General features: G+C 37.2%; 1 protein-coding gene across 1 annotated transcript in view; it reads left to right on the top strand.

The window, feature by feature from the left end:
• AHI1 (Abelson helper integration site 1) overlaps nucleotides 1-16,330 on the top strand; it is an 86,215-nt gene extending 69,885 nt beyond the window's left edge. Inside the window, exons 20-24 of the mRNA XM_054393440.1 lie at nucleotides 1,246-1,311; nucleotides 3,840-4,002; nucleotides 5,228-5,328; nucleotides 11,954-12,033; nucleotides 16,102-16,330. Of these exons, the coding sequence (XP_054249415.1) occupies nucleotides 1,246-1,311; nucleotides 3,840-4,002; nucleotides 5,228-5,328; nucleotides 11,954-12,033; nucleotides 16,102-16,330 (639 nt within the window). The remainder of the gene's footprint in view (nucleotides 1-1,245; nucleotides 1,312-3,839; nucleotides 4,003-5,227; nucleotides 5,329-11,953; nucleotides 12,034-16,101) is intronic.
• Nucleotides 16,331-17,941: the final 1,611 nt, after the last annotated feature.

The raw sequence follows: 17,941 nt of genomic DNA, 5'->3' as shown, positions 1-17,941 counted from the left end.
ATGAGTCTGTTTGCTTTTATACTTGTTAGTGTGTCTGTAACTACTGTGGCACTATTGAAACAATCTGGAGGCTAGATGTAATCTCTGTGTTCAGGATAGTCAGTGATTTCTTTTCCGTATGGTGTAAACCAGGCTCAGGAAAAAAATGTTGAAGGGAAGAATCTATGTTCTGGAGAATGCCATTTATTCTGCTAAGGACTGCACTAATGATTCTCCTTGGATCAGCCTAATTTTGAGAATAATAATAAGCCTCACAAGCAAAAAAAGCATATCAAAAAACCAAACCAAAATATTTTCTGTGATCGTTTTTTGTTTAAAAAGAGCAATACATTTTCGATGTATGTGACAAAGCAAGAGAAGAAAAAGAAGTTAAAGCAAAAGACAATTAAAGGAGGGGCTATAAATTATGAAAAAGGTGAAGCATGTTGGGTAGAAATCTTGAAATTTGAATGTTGTTTATAATGCAGTACACTCTGCTATGGGTGGAAATGTTTGCTTAACAAAGCTCACATTTGATTCTTTGAAATATTTTCATTGCTGTGTAAGATTTCTATTCTGTGTTATATTTTGTGTCTTTTGGCACACACAATCTAGGAGGAACTGATTTCCCGATTTTGAAAACAGGCCTTTGAAAAAATTTAAGTAATACCAAGAAAAGACTTCCATCTCTTCCTAGTTTGTTGTTCCTCAGCTAATTTTAATAGTTTTTCTGGTTTTAATCTTTTTTCAAATGAAGAATTGTTTTGTTTGACAGAAACCAAATTTTATAGGTACAGGCACATCTTAATTATTTCACTGCATACCTGCTACCCCTTTGACTTTGTTGGAAGTCTGAACAGTAAGTGATAAAGGTAGAACAATTAGAAGTAAATGGAAAGCATTGGTGATTAAGACCAACCTGAAACTCTCCATTATATGAAAGTGCCATCTTTTGCATAGTGGTTCAGAGGTAAAGTTCACTGCAACAACTTCTTAAACATTTGCTGTAGTATTTGCAATGCAAACAAGCTTATACTTCATAGTCATCAATCCTCTGCCTTCCTCCATGCTGTCTCTACTGCAGTGTGCGTACTTGCAAATATCCAGTATTACTCATTGTTGCCTAATACCACTTCTGCTTTCTCTTTTGTAATAAAAAGATTTTATTACAGATAATTCTTAGTGCTTTACAGTAGACATAAAAATACTCAAAATTATAGTTTATAAAAATATTTCATATTCAACTTTTTTAATAATTACTTGTAGAATGATGACTGCCTGACTGCCCTGGGACTGAGAGGAGGAAGCAGTTGTCCACTTAGGCAAGAGACAGTGAGTATTATGTGATTTTTTTTTTTTTTTTTTCTCAATGCTTTCTATACCTGTTACACTGTATCTGTGCTTTTGAAAGAACTTGTTTGGTTTGGTTTGGTTTGGTTTTTGTTTGTTTTAGCATGATCTCATGGAATTATTTTTTTTTTTTTGCTGCCCTAGATTTTATAGTTTTTACAGACGTGTTCAAAACCAGCATAGCTACATTACTGCTTTTTTTATATCACTTTTGAAAAACAATTTTGTAAATGTTCATGAATATCAATATCATTATTTATTTATTTTGTGCTTGAACTTAAAGCAAACCAGAACTTACCATGTGCCTAAATGTCACAACAGAAGAAGTTATATTGCATTGGGCGTAATTGTGAGTGTTTTACATTCTTGTTTGGGCCTGAGATGCATTTCTTGTATCTCCCTATGGTCATTTTCTGATCATATGTCTCCAGAGAATATAATAGCAATTTCTACATTTCATTTAAATTGTTAGGCTTGCTAAACCAGTTGTATTACAAGACACACTGGTATTTTCATTTTTTATTTCTGGGAGACAGACAGTGGGACTTGCTCAATAGGTTTGAGCTGTTTGTTGGCAGTGTTTCCTGTTACTGAATTTTTGGAATTTTTTCCAAAAGAAACATAAAATCATAGAATTGTCAGGGTTGGAAGGGACCTCAAGGATCATCTCGTTCCAACCCCACTGCTATGGGCAGGGTTAGATTAGATCAGGTTGCTCAGAGCCTGGCCTTAAAAACTTCCAGGGATGGGCCTTCTGTCACCTCTCTGGGCAACCTGTTTCAGTGTCTCACCACCCTCATGGGGAAGAACTTCTTTCTAACATCCAATCTGAATCTACCCACTTCACACCAGATCTTACAAAAGACATTGCAGAGAGAAATATTTGTTGTTCTGGCTTTCATTGTTTTTCATGCTATCAAATAATTAGTGTTATCTTTTTTTTTCTTCTTGAACCTTGAGCGACCTCATGATTTTCATAGTACTGCTAAGGAAACTTTTGTCACTTAACTGAAGTGGGCACTGTTAGAGCACCCCTTGCTGGACATAATCATGCAAGCTTCCATTTCTGTACTGTTTCTCTATGGTACTCATTAGTATATTTTAGTTTGGTTCTATTCTATAGATCATATCTGTATATTGCCAACATTTGTAATTACTGTATTAGCTTTCCTAATGCAGAGAGGAGAGTTATTCTAAAGGATATTTCATTGTTTCACGTCTTTATGAATGCATATTTGAGTGAATTTCCCAGCTACTAAGAACTATGCTCATAGAAATTTTTTCATGATGACCAGCTCACAAATTACATAATAGAATTTGCAATGGTAGAATCATTTCCATCTTTTGTCATTCATAACTGATGTAATCCACTTGATTGCTCATAGGGAATTATGAAAAAACTAAATGACCTTGTCAGTATTTTTACACTCAGCTCACAGATGATCTTACTCAAAAGAGAAACAAAAATATGAAAAGCTGCGCAGTTCAGCAGTCTTAGGATTTCAATATATGCATGAGTTGTAAAAAAAGGAAGTATTTTCTCCAGGTCCCCATTTTCATAATAATTTTGCTGTCTCCATCAGTCACCTATAACTTTCTAACAGACCCTGTTTCTGACCTCTTAGATTTTCATAGAGGTATCTGAAGTGAAGATTATATGTAGGGAAGCAGTGTTCTTTGTGTAGAATAGGTCATAATTTTACTCTTCACTTATGATGAGTAAAGTGAGCAATTCCCTTATTCCTAGAGTTCACTTGTTTTCAGTCCTTTTTGAGTCCCTCAGGACAGATTTTTGTCTGCAGGGCAATATTTGGATATGCAGTGTTGAAATTGGGTTTCTGGTAATCATGGAATCACAGAATGCCAGGTAGGAAGGGACCCTAAGGATCAGCTACCTTCTTGTAGTATGCATGGTGCTGATCACTGCTAGTACTTCTTTTCAGAAAGGTATAGATGCCCTGTGTTTTACTGGCAAATGGATTTATTGTGTGAAGTGGAATATAAATGTAATTTTGGCAGGTTAGGTATTTGTACAATTGTATATGCAAATACTTGTTGCTGAAGAAAACAATAATAATTTCCTTCAGTAAAACTGTCATGCTGCTGAAGTGTTTATTCAAACACATATGCTTCATGAGCACACACAGAATGGGATATGAAGGTGGTGTAGCAATTCTGAGAAAGTAAATATATGAAGGTTGTGTGTTTTTTTTTCTCTTCCCTTTGCTTCACAAGTAAATTGCTTATAAAACTAGCAGCTGCTGTTTTGAAGCTAATCTTAGTGAATTGAATGTTCTTAACTATTTCTACAATCCCACAGTCCTTTATCTTGCCTCTCCTGCTGCTTTCCCACCACCCCTGATCCCATTAGCAAAACTTGAGACAGCCTCAGCTTTTACCAAAGTGCAGCTTTGGTTTCAGCTGCTTTTCTGCAAGAGGAAGTGAATGTTGCGCTTTTTTCTCTGTGGCATGGTTGTGATAAAGCTGTGGTGCTCTTATCTCTCTTTTAGGTAGTGGCTCTTTATGACTACACAGCGCATCGATCAGATGAGCTAACCATCCATCGCAGTGACATTATCCAAGTGTTATACAAAGATAATGATAACTGGTGGTTTGGCAGCCTAGCAAATGGACAGCAAGGCTATTTTCCAGCTAATTATGTGGCTGGTGAAAGTAAGTTTACTGCTGTCTTCCTGGTATACCAGTGCAGGTTTAACTGATGGTCCAGGATTTTACTATGCTCTACAGTTTATTGTTCTGAAGATACGAATTTATGTAGCACAAAAATGGCATGATGCTGACTTACTGGGATGCAGAAATTGTATAATGTTAGCTAACCACTTAGCAAGTTAACATACCTGGCTGAAGAAGGTACTGGCACTTAGTTAAATATTCCAGCTTATACAGTAATAGCTTAATTATCAGTCAAGTGGATTGATTCCTTATCTCTTCTTACATATAGCCACCCGATTCGTGCCCTGCTTTGGCGGTGTTCTAGGGCACATCAAAACATTTCACAGAAATCATAGGTTGCTATTAGGCAGTATCTGTTAGATCTAACTGGTTACTTTTATGAAAGCTCTCGATTTTCCCCTCAGTCTAATGGAGAATATGGAGTTCCCCAAAAGTGGACTGAAGTGTGAAATTTTAAAAGAACACTAATGGTTAACTCTCATATCTTAGCATTGAACTTGCTTACAGGTGTTTACCAATGTTAACCCAAGATTTCTCAAGATATTTCCCCCCATTTTCTAGTTCCTCCCTCTGTCTTTCCCTCTGTATTTTTGTCTCTTTCTTAAGAGGTTGTAGCAGTGTGGTAGCCTGATGATGATAAAATCAGCTTAAAATCAGCTTAATTAATGCTCTTCCTCTCTGTTCTCCACTTGCACATCCTGTGCATTTTCTCCTTCCTTTATTCCTTGCAAAATAAGCCAAAGAGCAGTCTTTAGAAGGGTCTTCAGTGATGATCTGTTGTTCTTAAAAATAAAAGTTCCAAGAGAAATGGCGAAAAAAAAAAAATGGCATGCAGTTTGTTGTTTCAGTTGGTGACCATCTTTTTACTGGACCCAAAGAAATGCATATGACACGTTTGTTAAGTATTAGCTGAGTTGCTGCCAGTATGCAGCTTGTTCTTAGTCACATAAACATTTGATTGTTTTCATATAACAACCTATTTTATAAATGGTCTCTATATTAAATCACATCTAAAACTAACTAATATAAATAAAATTTAGTGAGCACATTTTGATAAACTCTCATACAAAACTTGTCCTTAGACACTTTTTCACTTACTTCAGTTTACATCCCATTTTTGATAGATTTTTGATAGTCACATAAAACAGATACTTTCCGTAATTTTCAGTGACTCATAATGGTGAATTATCGATCCTGTTTTCAGAAGAATATGAAGAACAACCTTCACGATTAATACCAGATTCTGCTCCTCTCCTACCTGAAGGACCAACAGAGGCAGAGGAAGGTTCTCCAACACTACATAAGGTAGTAAATTGAGAAGGAAGTATGCTGTAAATAGTGGTGGAATATGTCTTTTGTGTGCTGGGTAGCCTGTATTAATTCTCATTCCTTTTGGAAAATTTTCTGATGTATAGACCTCCTTCCATGTAAGCAGGTAGATTTTCAGCAGATACCTAATACTTGTCTCATGTGGAACCAGCTGTTCCATCATGTGCCAATTAAATATTCTGTCTACTTTTGCACTCATTGTAATGAGTGTCAATTCTCTCATTGACTCCAAGGTTTACAGAAGTATCTTTACCAGCTACCTGACATAAATAGAGGTTGCATGTGGATTTGTCAAAACCTTGACATACTTCTGGGCACTTAACTGCCATTCTTGGCACTGCCCACAGATTATTCAAATTTTCTGCTATTAAATATGGGTTGTTTAGGAAAAAAAAACGTTGAAGCTTTTCTCTCAAGAGTTTTCAGTCCATGTAGTAATATTCTAATTATAGATATACAATGTGATCATAAAGCCTTAGCCCAGGAGACATGCTGCATTTATATGTTCTTGTCAATGGATATTTCAGTTTACAGGCTGCTGATGGGTTCTCTAATGTGAATGAGTGCACTTGCATTCATCCTGTAGATTGCTCAGGAGAGTGGACTTCATAGTTTGAAGGAGCAAAGGGAAAGAAAAGCTTTTGTTCTATCTCCCACTATATGTTTATATTGGGTTGCAATTGCATATGGCATTATGTTGCTGTTTACATATCACATACTATGTGTCCAGAGAAGGGTGACGAAGCTGGTGAGGGGCCTGGAACACAAGCCCTATGAGGAGAGGCTGAGGGAGCTGGGACTGTTTAGCCTGGAGAAGAGGAGGCTCAGGGGAGACCTCATTGCTGTCTACAACTACCTGAAGGGAGGTTGTAGCCAGGTGGGGGTTGGTCTCTTCTCCCAGGCACCCAGCAGCAGAACGAGGGGACACAGTCTCAAGTTGTGCCAGGGGAGGTATAGGCTGGATATTAGGAGGAAGTTCTTCACAGAGAGAGTGATTGCCCATTGGAATGGGCTGCCCAGGGAGGTGGTGGAGTCACCATCGCTGGAGACGTTCAAGAAAAGCCTGGATGAGGCACTTGGTGCCATGGTCTAGTTGATTGGATAGGGCTGGGTGATAGGTTGGACTGGATGATCTTGGAGGTCTCTTCCAACCTGGTTGATTCTATGATTCTATATTGTGTGCAGAAGCTTTCCTGTTTCTGTGACTATAGTGAGCAGTCAGAATATGCTGTGTGCAGAATAACAAACAAAAAACAGCAACTAGGATTTTTTTTTTTTTTGTCAAGGGAAAAATTTGTTGGGTTATTTATTTAATTTTCTATTTTTTCAGATCTTTAGAGATACTGCTATGTGCAAAGCAGGCCAAATGATTCTCACTTCTCCAGAAAAGCACAGATTAGAAACTTTGCATAGCTTATGTTCCCCTTCTTTGAAGACTGATTATTATCTTAAAATGTGGGATATTTTGTAAGCAAAAAAAAAAACAATGGTAGTTCAATATCTGCTAAAATTTAATTCATTTTCTATTACAAAATGTCTATATCCTTCTTAAATGTGATTTCCACAGCTGTTCATTTAGTCAGATGGTACTAACAAATCCTTTAAAAATTGTTTTCAGATTTCTTCCAAACTACTTGACTTTTGCCTGTACTTTCCTAAAATTGAGTCTAATGTTTTGTCTGATTTGCAAGACTCAAAACGGGCTCTGTGTTGCTTAGTTACAATTCTTTTTTTTTTCAAGTGATTTATGTAATCGTTGCTGCATAATATATATTCCAGTGTTCAAGGTTAAAACACTCAAAATTACTTCTATTTTTTTGTGTAGCTTTTGTTTTTAATAGGTGAATAGAGAGAGGCTGCATTTAATAAATTATTGAGTACAGGTTGCTCACTTGTTAGCCTTGCTGAAACCAGCTGTCTTGTTGAAGCCAATTGCTATAAATCAAATTACTAAATGTTTTGTTTCTAACTATACTTGAAAACCAGAATTATTCATTACACCAAGTGGTAATAATTAATCTGAAGTATCTTTTACCCCTATGTAGTGAGAAATTCCTAGCCAAACCATTATGCATGACAGACAAGAGTGCATTACTTCTGGATACTCCTGTAAAGGCACACTGCAACAAATACAGGAAAAAAGATTACAACACTACTGGAAAGCCTGGGGATTTCTTTCATATGTTGTCTATGTTGCTAGAGGCAAGGAAGGTATCCCAGAGGGATTATGCTGCTATACTCTTCCAGTTTCATTTACACCTGGATTAGAGAAGGGGAAAGGTGCTGAGACATACACTGTCATTAAAGACTTGATCATTTTTATCCACATCTTATTTCCTGTTTTCATATAGTAGGAATCTAGTTGATTTACTGGATCAAAATGCTTTCATGTGTACCAGCTAGTGTTACTAGAATGTACAGCTGCTATTTGTTATTCATCTCTGTGAGAATTAACCTTGGATTAGTTTTGATCACTTGTATTTTCTCAAGTGTCTGTGGTTGCCATATTTTTCTAACAATAGACCTAGTAGCACTTTTTTCAGTAAAATTCAGTTTTAGTAATATTTCATTAAAATAGTCTTTACTGTGATTCTTCTGGCTCTTCAAATTAAATTGACTCCATTTTTAATAACTAATTGGAATTTTGTAATAGGCTGAATTAATACATAGGTATTCAAAAGGCACATGTGTACAGTAACCAAAGCAAATATGTTGCTTTTTATCTTGCACAGCATCCAAGGGCAATACAAAATCATAGAGTCCAGAGAAAAGTATTTAATCATTTACAAGTCCTGGAAAAAGTTACATAAGAGGGTATACTTACAAGATTAAACTAGCAAAGAAGTGGTGAGCGAAAAGAGTGTAGAAAAGAGTCCATGATTTAGAAAGGTGAGCTGGGTGCACTCTTATTTTCCTTTTTTTTTTTTTCCTTCTGCTTTTAAACAAGATCAGGGAACACTAAGCTGGAATGGAATACATCTAATAATAGTAGAAGAAAATTTTGTTAAACCTAGCTACTACATGTCAAAAGCTCTAGCTAGAGATTTAATTTTTTTCACTAAACACATTTTAGGATGAGGTAATGACTGAGATTCCAAAAATACTTAAATGATTGGGAAACACAAATCAGGCTGTTTTGCTATGTTTTTGAATTTCAAGTTGCTAAGAAGGCAGTGAGTTGAATCAAAGAATGAATCAAATCTCTGTGTAAGGCTTGTGATGCCTTGAAATGTAATGGTTTTACAGAAGCTAGAGTGCTGCATAGAAGAAACAAGCTGTCATTCAGCTGTGATAATGAAGGAAAGTTTTACAGTACTTTGGCTTTAGGCAATACCTGATTCTTTTGAGACAAAACTGCTAAGAAGACCACTGAGGGGGCTGATCGGTTATGGCAGTTCCTGTGTTGCAGCAGTGACACAGCAACTTTTCTTCCTATTCCTGTCTTTTTTTTTTCAGTATAAGAGCTGATGAAAGGCAATTTCTTTTACATGAGAAATAAGGCAAATCATTATTTTGTAATACCCTATGAGGGGTATTTGCTCTGGCAGAAAATTAATCTGCCTTTTTTTTTTCCCCCTCTTTTTTTTTTTTTTAAATCCAAAAATATTTATTGAATAATGAAGTTGTTGCTTAAGTTGTTACCATGAGCAGGAAGATATGACTGCTTTTTTTTTTTTTTTGCTGTGTTTGGGTTTTGGCCACAATCATGTTTTCCCAAATACTGAGTTATGCACAAGTCTGCTACATATACTGTCCTTACTGGGGTTTTTTGAGGAATACTTGAGTTCATAAGTCTGCAAAACACAACTACTTTGAAAATCATCATAGTAGTTACTTTTAAGATCTTGCTATAATATGAGACTAAATAAGGCACTTAAAATGTAGAATACTAATAGTGTTTTAATTACTGATAATGCCAGATAGTCTAATTAAAAATAGTTTTCCATATCTAGGTAAGCATCAGAATTTTATGGTGAGTGAATAAAATGGAATCATTAACATCAGAAGAGGGTGTAGTACTCAAGATCCAATATTAATCTTTGCAAATAATAATTAAAAAAAAGTTGTAGTTCAAAGAACCTAGTTTCAAAATGCTTTCTACCATCAGCTTTACATTCATAACATAATCATTTTATGCAAAACTTGTTTTCCTGCCTTATGAGTTACTTAACTTCTGACCCACAAAATTAGGTCACAGTCATCTTTAATTACAACATACATCTAAACTGCCAATAGAAATTTCATGGAGTGAAGTTCTTACTGCACTGATGAAGAATCCCAAGAAATTGAGATGGACCTGTAACCTGGGTGCTGCAGTGAATGTGCTGTTTTCAGGTTCCTTAAATGAGGGCAGAAAAGACAGGAATTTAGAAAGGGGTCTATTAGAAAACAGAATTTGGATTTTGCAAAATTTTGGTGAATCAGAGGCATTTCAAAGTCAAGGCAATGTCTTCTCTGCCTTTGGCTCTGTCATTCACAGACAGAGAATGTGCTTACTTTTACCACTGACTTAGTCTCAAGTTTATTACTGTATTAGCAAGGATTTTGTATGTGAAGTGGAAGATTTGTTTTCTTCTCAGTCCCACCAGTGTTACATTATTATACTCTAATAGGCTGACTCCTGCTTAAACTAATCCAGCAATCTGTGTGTTTTCAGCAGACTATTTCTAATGACTAATGTTTGAGTATGGCTGTTGTGGGCAGTGTACTTATATTAATTTAATAAGCAAATGGGAGTTTGACCTTGTTTCTTCTAAGTCAGCAGAAAAATAATATTAAGCTAATAAAATACTACTAGATAGCAGGACTGCAGGACCAGGACAAAAAAGTTCAAATTTCATTCAACTGCTAACATTGACTAGATATATTTTTTAATTAATTCTGCTTAGAATTTTAAAAAGTAATTAAACTAGTCATGACCTAGAACTGATGTTTGGGAGATACAGGCTCTGGTTCACATATGATCTTCATCAGAGCATGCCAAGACACTTTACATCAATGCCTCACTTTATCCTGAATTAAAGCTGGGCATTAGTACTTGAATGTTAAGTTTTATTAAGTTTAAGAAGGAGAATGTTAAGTTTTATTCATTAGGGCTTTGAAATCTGTGATGGATAAGTTTAGTCTGAAAACAAAGAATTTTCATTCCATTTTTAAATACTGAAACTAAAGCTTAAGCCATAAAAAGAAGTCATGAAGCAACCCTCTGTTTTCTCTTTATTTGATGTGTTGAGGGTGATGGTATACCTTGCCTGTGAGGTCACACAAAATTAAATGAATAACTGGCAGACTGGAGAGTCAAGAACTGTATTTTTTTTTATTCTATATTGCTTGCAGAAAGCTCTTGTTGACTTTGTGGTTTGTTTTTTGAGATGCTGTTGTTAGGCACTCCAGAGCTGCTGAATGATTCTCCCTTCCTAACATTGCTCATTTTTAACTGGAGTTTCAGAGACAGTAGTCTCCATAACTGGCTGTTTCCTGGAGCAATTCAGGCTGATAGCAAAACTTTAAGCATCTTATTTACAAGCAGATTAGGTACCTCTGTGCTTGGCAGAACTGGATGGTCTGATAATTTTAACACTAAGGCTATTTCAGCTGTTCAGAAACAATATAGTAGGTTTTGCTTTAGGCTGGCTATGAATCTGAAATTCAACTAGCAGTCAAAAAGTCATAAATATGGGCCAAGTTAGTTTCAAGCCCATCCTTCTCCCACTGTGATGCTGCGTGTATGAACCTACAATGTGCTGCACTGCTTTCCACAGCTGTTCTTCTCAGCTGTGGTGCTCTGGAGGCATGATGTTCATAGCTTGAGGTATTGTGTATGCCTGGTTCCAGCAGAGCAAATTTTGAGTGAAGCCTATCAGTTGTGTTGGTTTCTGCCCTCCATGAAAATGAAACTGAATGAGTAGTTACTAGATACTTGTAGGGAAAATAATTTGTCCTTGAAGACGGTAAACTCAGGAAGGACTTTCACATTTCCTGTGTGAGACCTCTTTATAGAGGGAGTGAGTTGCATAGAGACCCGCTAATTGCATTGGAAATTAGAGAATTTATTTAAATTCTTCCAGGTTTGAAGTTGGTTGGGGTTTTTTCTCTTTTTTTTTTTTTTTTCTTTTCAGGTGGGGGAAGGATGTTGTTGGACTTTTTAGTTCTGAATTATAGTCACCTGGATTCATTTGAAGTGGGCTTATAGAATAGAGAGGTTTTTCTGGTGAAAACTCTGCCATAAGATGGCTTTTTAGCATTCCTTCCTTAATCGTGTAGTAGCCAAAATAATTCATTACAGACAGATAATGAATGATTTCAGGCAGATTCATAACCTTCTGTTTCTACACATACTGAAAAGTGTCTTTTGTTTGCAAGTAGCTTCCTTTCCCCCCCACCCCCCACCCCTGTTTTTTTATTTTTTTTAAAGCAGGGTACTGTTTCCTTGTTTGTAACCACATAGGAGTTAACATTTTATGGCTGATAGACACTCTTTTTCAAACGAGGTATATTCTCTCCTTATTCAGGAAGCTGGTGGGTTTTCTATGTACATGTGTTGGCCCCATTGTATGTCTTCGTTTTACCTTCCTGCTTTTTTTTTTCCTCTCTTTTACAGATGTCACCAGTCATCAGTAAGTCAAGGGACCTAAAATGTAGTTCAGAGCATGACACAAATGAAGCCTCACCTGCTACACAGTAAGCAAGAAATACTTAAAACAATTTGCAGTGTTATTTCAAGTTTCATAAACAACACTAAATTGGGTGGAACTGCTGATGTGCTTGAAGGTAGGAAGGCTCTGCAAAGGGATCTGGACAGGCTGGTTCAGTGGTCCGAGGTCAGCGGTACAAGGTTTAACAAGGTCAAGTGCCAGGTGCTGCACTTGGGTCACAACAACCCCATGCAACTCTGCAGGCTTGGAGGAGAGGAAAATGTTAGAGGTTGGAAGGGACTTCCAGAGATCCTTGAGTCCAACTCCCCTGCCAAAGCAGGATCACCTAGGGTAGTCTGCACAGGAATGCATCCAGGTGGGTTTTGAAATTCTCCAGAGGAGACTCCACAACGTCTCTGGGCAGCCTGTTCCACTGCTTCATCACCTTCACTGTAAACAAAATAACAGTTTGTGTGTGTATATATGTATACACATATATACTCACTCTGTCCCCCAGAAGATCAAGCATATAAGAATCAAAACTCAGGGAGATGGGATTGCCCTGTGTCATCCCTTAGCTATGTGCATTGGGCTTCTTGCTGCAAACTGCTTTTGCACCTTCTAAAAATTAACTGATGTAAATTACAGAAGTTTGTCACATAGTGAGAAGACAGCATTTGTTAAAAAGTTGTATGTATTCATTGTGTGAAAGCTGTAAACAGATAACATCTCAAGATTTTAAATAAGAGCTTCCACAATGTCTTTACCTATTGCAATCACTTAGACTTCAAGAAACACATCTGAAAATACTTCCTGTCTTTCCCATTACAGGTATCTGTCATCTAAGCAGTTGTTTCACTGATCATTTTCCAGAGTGGTCCCCTCCCCTTATAATTAATCTGCACATGTGCAGTGTGGATGCAGATACATACCTAATTTTAGCTTACCTTTATATCTTCATTTTCTGTCTCAAGCTATATCTAGATCTGAAAATAAATTGTGAGTGGAAAGTTTAACCTTCATTATGATGAGGAGCAGGCCATGTAACTACACATGGGCAGAATTCAGCATTGAATTTTGGACATAACTATTCTGATAGTCTAGACATTAAAGAAGTCCCTTAAAAGGACAGTTACTGTGGTGGTTGGTGTAATATTTTAGAAGCCAGTATGAAAAATTTGGTGTAATTCAACTGATTAATAGCACTTCAGGAAACTATTATTTTGAATGGCCTTTCCAGGACATCCGGTAAAGAACTTGGGGCCACAGATTTAAAATGTGGGATCACAAATGATTTGATCAAATTCAAGATTTTTGAGTCACATCAAATGTGAAGTACTCATTTTAATGGAATGTCCTTAGAATAGGTCATACTGAAAAAACAGAGCCCCAAAACCACTTCACTTACCTTTCCAAATGTGACAAAATACTGATGTGTCTGAGTCACTGAAATGTACTCCCTCCTCCTGAACTATCAGGAGCAGGAGCATCATGGAGATGCCAGTCTGAAGTCATGCTTCATGTGATTGCTGTCCTGTCTTGGCAAAGAGCAGTGTTGCAAAGCCTCATTCACAAGCTTTCAGGGCACTGAGCCATTTACACCTGATAATTAGTGAAGGAGAGTGAAAGATACCGTGAGGTAACATTTGGTACTGAAGGACATCCCTGTCAAGGGAGAACTAAATTGAAAGGGAGTAAGACAGACATGTCAGTCCTCCATGGTGCTGTATTTTCCATCCATGTACAAGGACAGTGTAGGCTTCCCTACATTTTTGCAGCTTTTTTTTTATCCAGTGCTTGCTTTTTGCCTGATGTGGAGAGAGCAGTTTTCACTGCATGCTTTAAGATCAGAATGCAGATCTGAGTGATGGATTTCCTTGATCTTAAAGCTTGAATCTAAAAGTATGCATTTTGCAAGCCCTTCCATGGACTAGAACATAATGAAATGTGATTCACTTGTCTTTGTAATGGTAGCAGTGACTGCATGTAGTGAGTCTTTTTTATGGAAAAGACTGGAAGTGTTTGCCCTGGAATAGTAATGATTAGATATTATTTGTCAGTGCAAACATTATCTCCTAAGATGTATTCTTACTGTACAGTTTTGTTAAGCTGCACTAGGTAGTGCTCTCTGCATAAATTTACAAGTGATTATGCATGAGACCGAGCTGAACACTCAGTTTGATACATTGGGACTTATATGACTGATTAATTAAGATTTTGTCCCCCAGTTTCCTGATGCAGCAGTACTTCTCAAATTCTTCCAGGAAACTCCACAAACTTTTCCTTAGGATGTTCCAGTATCAAAGCTACAGCAGTTCATCTATTCATTGAATACACAATTTACCTTAGAAAAAATTCGAACTATAGGTAGATATTCATCAGTCCATTAGCAAGGCTGATGTGTAAAGATTTTCATCTACTAAAATATGAGTATATTAGAACCGCATCGCCAGCAATAAATGCTCTTTCCCTTTTGGGGGACCAACTGCACCTGGAAAAGAACAACCCCATGTATCAGTATATGTTGGGGACTGACCTGTTGGAGAGCAGTGAAGTGGAAAAAGACCTGGGGGTCCTAGTGGATGGAAGGTTGACCATGAACCAGCAATGTGCTCTTGTGGCCAAGAAGGCCAATGCCGTTCTGAGGTGTATTGCAAAGGGCGTGATTAGTAGGTCGAAAGAGGTTCTCCTTCTCCTCTACTCTGTCCTGGTGAGGCTGCATCTGGAATATCATGTCCAGTTCTGGGCCCCTCAGTTCAAGAAGGACCTCAGGGAGCTGCTTGAAAGAGTCCAGCGTGGAGCCACAAAAATGATGAAGGGAGTGGAACATCTTCCTTATGAGGAGAGACTGAGGGAGCTGAATCTCTTTCGCTTGGGGAAGAGACTGAGGGGTTACCTCATTAATGTTTATAAAGATGTGAAGGGTGAGTGCCAAGGGGATCTATCCAGGCTCTTCTTGGTGATGCCCAATGACAGAACAAGGGGCAATGGGTAGAAGCTGAGGCATAAGAAGTTCCATGGAAACAGGAGGAAAAATTTTTTCCTTGTGAGGGTGACGAAACACTGGAACAGGCTGCCCAGGGGAGTGTGGAGTCTCCTTCTCTGGAGATATTCAAACCCCACCTGGAAGTGTTCCAGAGTGATCTGGTATAGGTGATCATACTCTGGCAGGGAGGTTAGACTAGGTGATCTTTCCAGCCCCTAATATTCTGTGATTCTGTGATCTCATTACATACTTCAGTCTTGGTTCATCAACTAATTTATGTGTTTCAGCAGTGTTCAACTTAACAGTTCTGGTTACAAACCAAGACCCCTTTGTGCTAGGCACAACAAAAATTTTGAACACAAATTTTGAAGAAAGATATCACCTGCCCTTGAAAGGTTACAGTTGAAATATTAGGTATTGATAGCTGAATAGTTACAGCTTCTGCCAAGAGTGGGAATTCATGGTAGAAGTAGTGTAACATCTGCATAATCCCTGGCGTCATCTGCAAGGCCAGTCTAATTCCCTTGTTAAAGACACTAACTAGGAAAGATACAGGAACTCAACTGATGCTTTTGGCATTGTATGAAGTTTGATAAGCATAAATAGCCCTTAAAGTGATTTCTAATTCTGTAAATCTGTCATAGGCAGGTAAATTAAAATGGAAAAACCTATTTCATGCACTTTGCCTGCCTGTCTTATTCTTGTTAAATAAATAAATCACAAATTTCTCTTTAAATGTAAGTATTTTGATGTTTGAGTTTAGGAAATGAGGAAAAAAAAAGTACAGTGGCTTTTATGGGAGGAGGAGATTGGTAATTTGTATTTTTTAATTGCATCTGTTGACTATTGATTAAGACTAGCAGGTTTTTAAAATTATGATCAGTTCTCTTCAAAGCAGTGCTATGATAGGTGATAAAGTGGACTAGTGGAATGGTCTCTCATTCTGTCTTCGTGATTTTTCTGCCTTTGTTCTGCTGTGGAACAGTAGTTTCTGTAGCTGTTTCAGCATTATACCCAAGGAGGACAGCCAAACAATTGTTCTAACACATCAGCTGTGAGTGGAAAGTGCTCTAAATTTGGACTAACTTTGTGTTTCTTTTTACTCTTTTCATATCCACCTTCCTCTAGAGTTGAAAAGAAAAAGAAGAAAAGGATACAGAGAAATGAGAGGGAAAATCAGCACAACTTAATGGGTCTCGATACTCCTGTATCATCAGTTACCACTAATGGTGCTGAAAATGAACCTACAGCCCACAGGGTGGAATTGAGGAAGAAGAAAAAGGCAGCAAGAGGCTCAAACTTAAGCACAAATGGAAAGACAAATACTGCCTTTGAGCCTGAATGCTATGATGTATAGTCATAATTTAACTCCAAATGCTGATGTGATATTCAGCATACACATTGAAGGCTGCAACTACAATCTCACCTCTAGGATTAGCAAGGAAAAAATAAATTAAAATACTCCAATATGCAAAATAGCATCAGTTGTGACTTAAAAGTGGTGTAAACCTGTTTCGGTAGACTTTTGCCCTGGGCTCCTTGAAATCAACAGAACTTGAACGTTCAGCTCCTCATTGGACTGGTAAAATCTGAATCTGACTTTCATACTTCATGAGAACCCCACTGAAAACAACAACGTTAACCAAGTTATTATCTGGTTGCAACTTAACTTAGGCATTTCTGTAGACTGTAGATCAATCCACTGGGAACAGAAAATCAAGTGAAAAAGTGCAGAGCAAAACAAGCCAAACCACTACATAAGTTATTAAATTAGCATTTTAAAATGTGTTGTAAGTAAAATGGAATGTTCAGAATAGTAAAATCCTAAAGGAGCATTAACATCCCAGTGTACCTAAACCATAAGCTTTTTACAAAGATTTTCCCAACATCAAATATTCACTTGGACTGTTTTGCAGCTCAGAAGTGAATTGTTGAATAACCAGCTATGCAGCTACACTGTCTTCAGTGGGACTGCTCATGCTTACCAAGGTAAATAAATGTTGCCAATTGCAGGCAATTATATTTTTCAGATGAGGTTTTCTACACATAATAAAGATGCATTGCAGTTTTGTCAGATTTCCTGGCTGCTGTGGCAGCAGTCTTGCCAAATATACTTTCTTTTGTCTGAATGAAATATTTCATATCCAACTGTGCTGTTTGTTTTACTTGTAGTCCTTACTCCCTTGAGTAAGTGTCATTCTGGTTTTTTTAATGAGCGTTATGTTGTGAACTTTTGCTAATGACTTCACTGATGATCTACAGTGCTAAATAATTTATGTTTTATATTAAACAGAGCACATTCTATCTGTTAGTGTCGGTATTTTTTCTGGTTGATGATGTCCAGTTTATTTTTACTCTGCTAGGAAATTCTTCCTCCTCCCCCTCTGAAGCAATAAATAACATAAAATTAGAAAGCCTTTATTTAGTAGACATGGCACTTGATTCTATTAAAAAAAGAAGTGAGAATAACAATGTTGGGCACTGATGTGTGAAATACACCCAGATGCAGAGGACTAGTTGCTATATATTGTAATACTTCCATGCACATGTTTCAAAGCCAGAAAAATCTGTAAACTTGCTTCCTTTGAGTAAAGCATGGTAGCAAATACTCTTTTTTTGGCTCCACTAGTGGCTGTTCTCTGCTGACAGTGCTGGCTTTGCTCTACCTACAGCATGTGTGCTGAATCCTCCCCTAAAAGGGGCTTGCATATGTATGCTGGAAACTTACCAATGCCTATTTCCCCACTCAGAGGTGATGTAAAATTATCTTTGTCCTGGGACTGCCTGATTTAGGGAGGCTTCTAGCCTCTTACCTCTGTGCTTTTGCAGTGTGTTCTAATGCATCATTCTGTGCAATTTGTAGGATTTAAAAAATTTATAAAAGAGATAAATCTCAACATTTTAATTTTCTTAACATGTCCTGGATCACATCTAAAATAAGGGTAGAGCATGACATCAGGTTCCACGT

Source organism: Indicator indicator, chromosome 2 (genome assembly GCF_027791375.1).
Source record: "Indicator indicator isolate 239-I01 chromosome 2, UM_Iind_1.1, whole genome shotgun sequence".
Lineage (NCBI taxonomy): Eukaryota > Metazoa > Chordata > Aves > Piciformes > Indicatoridae > Indicator > Indicator indicator.
Note: the sequence above shows the minus strand (reverse complement) of the source record. Positions and strands in the feature narration are given on the sequence as shown.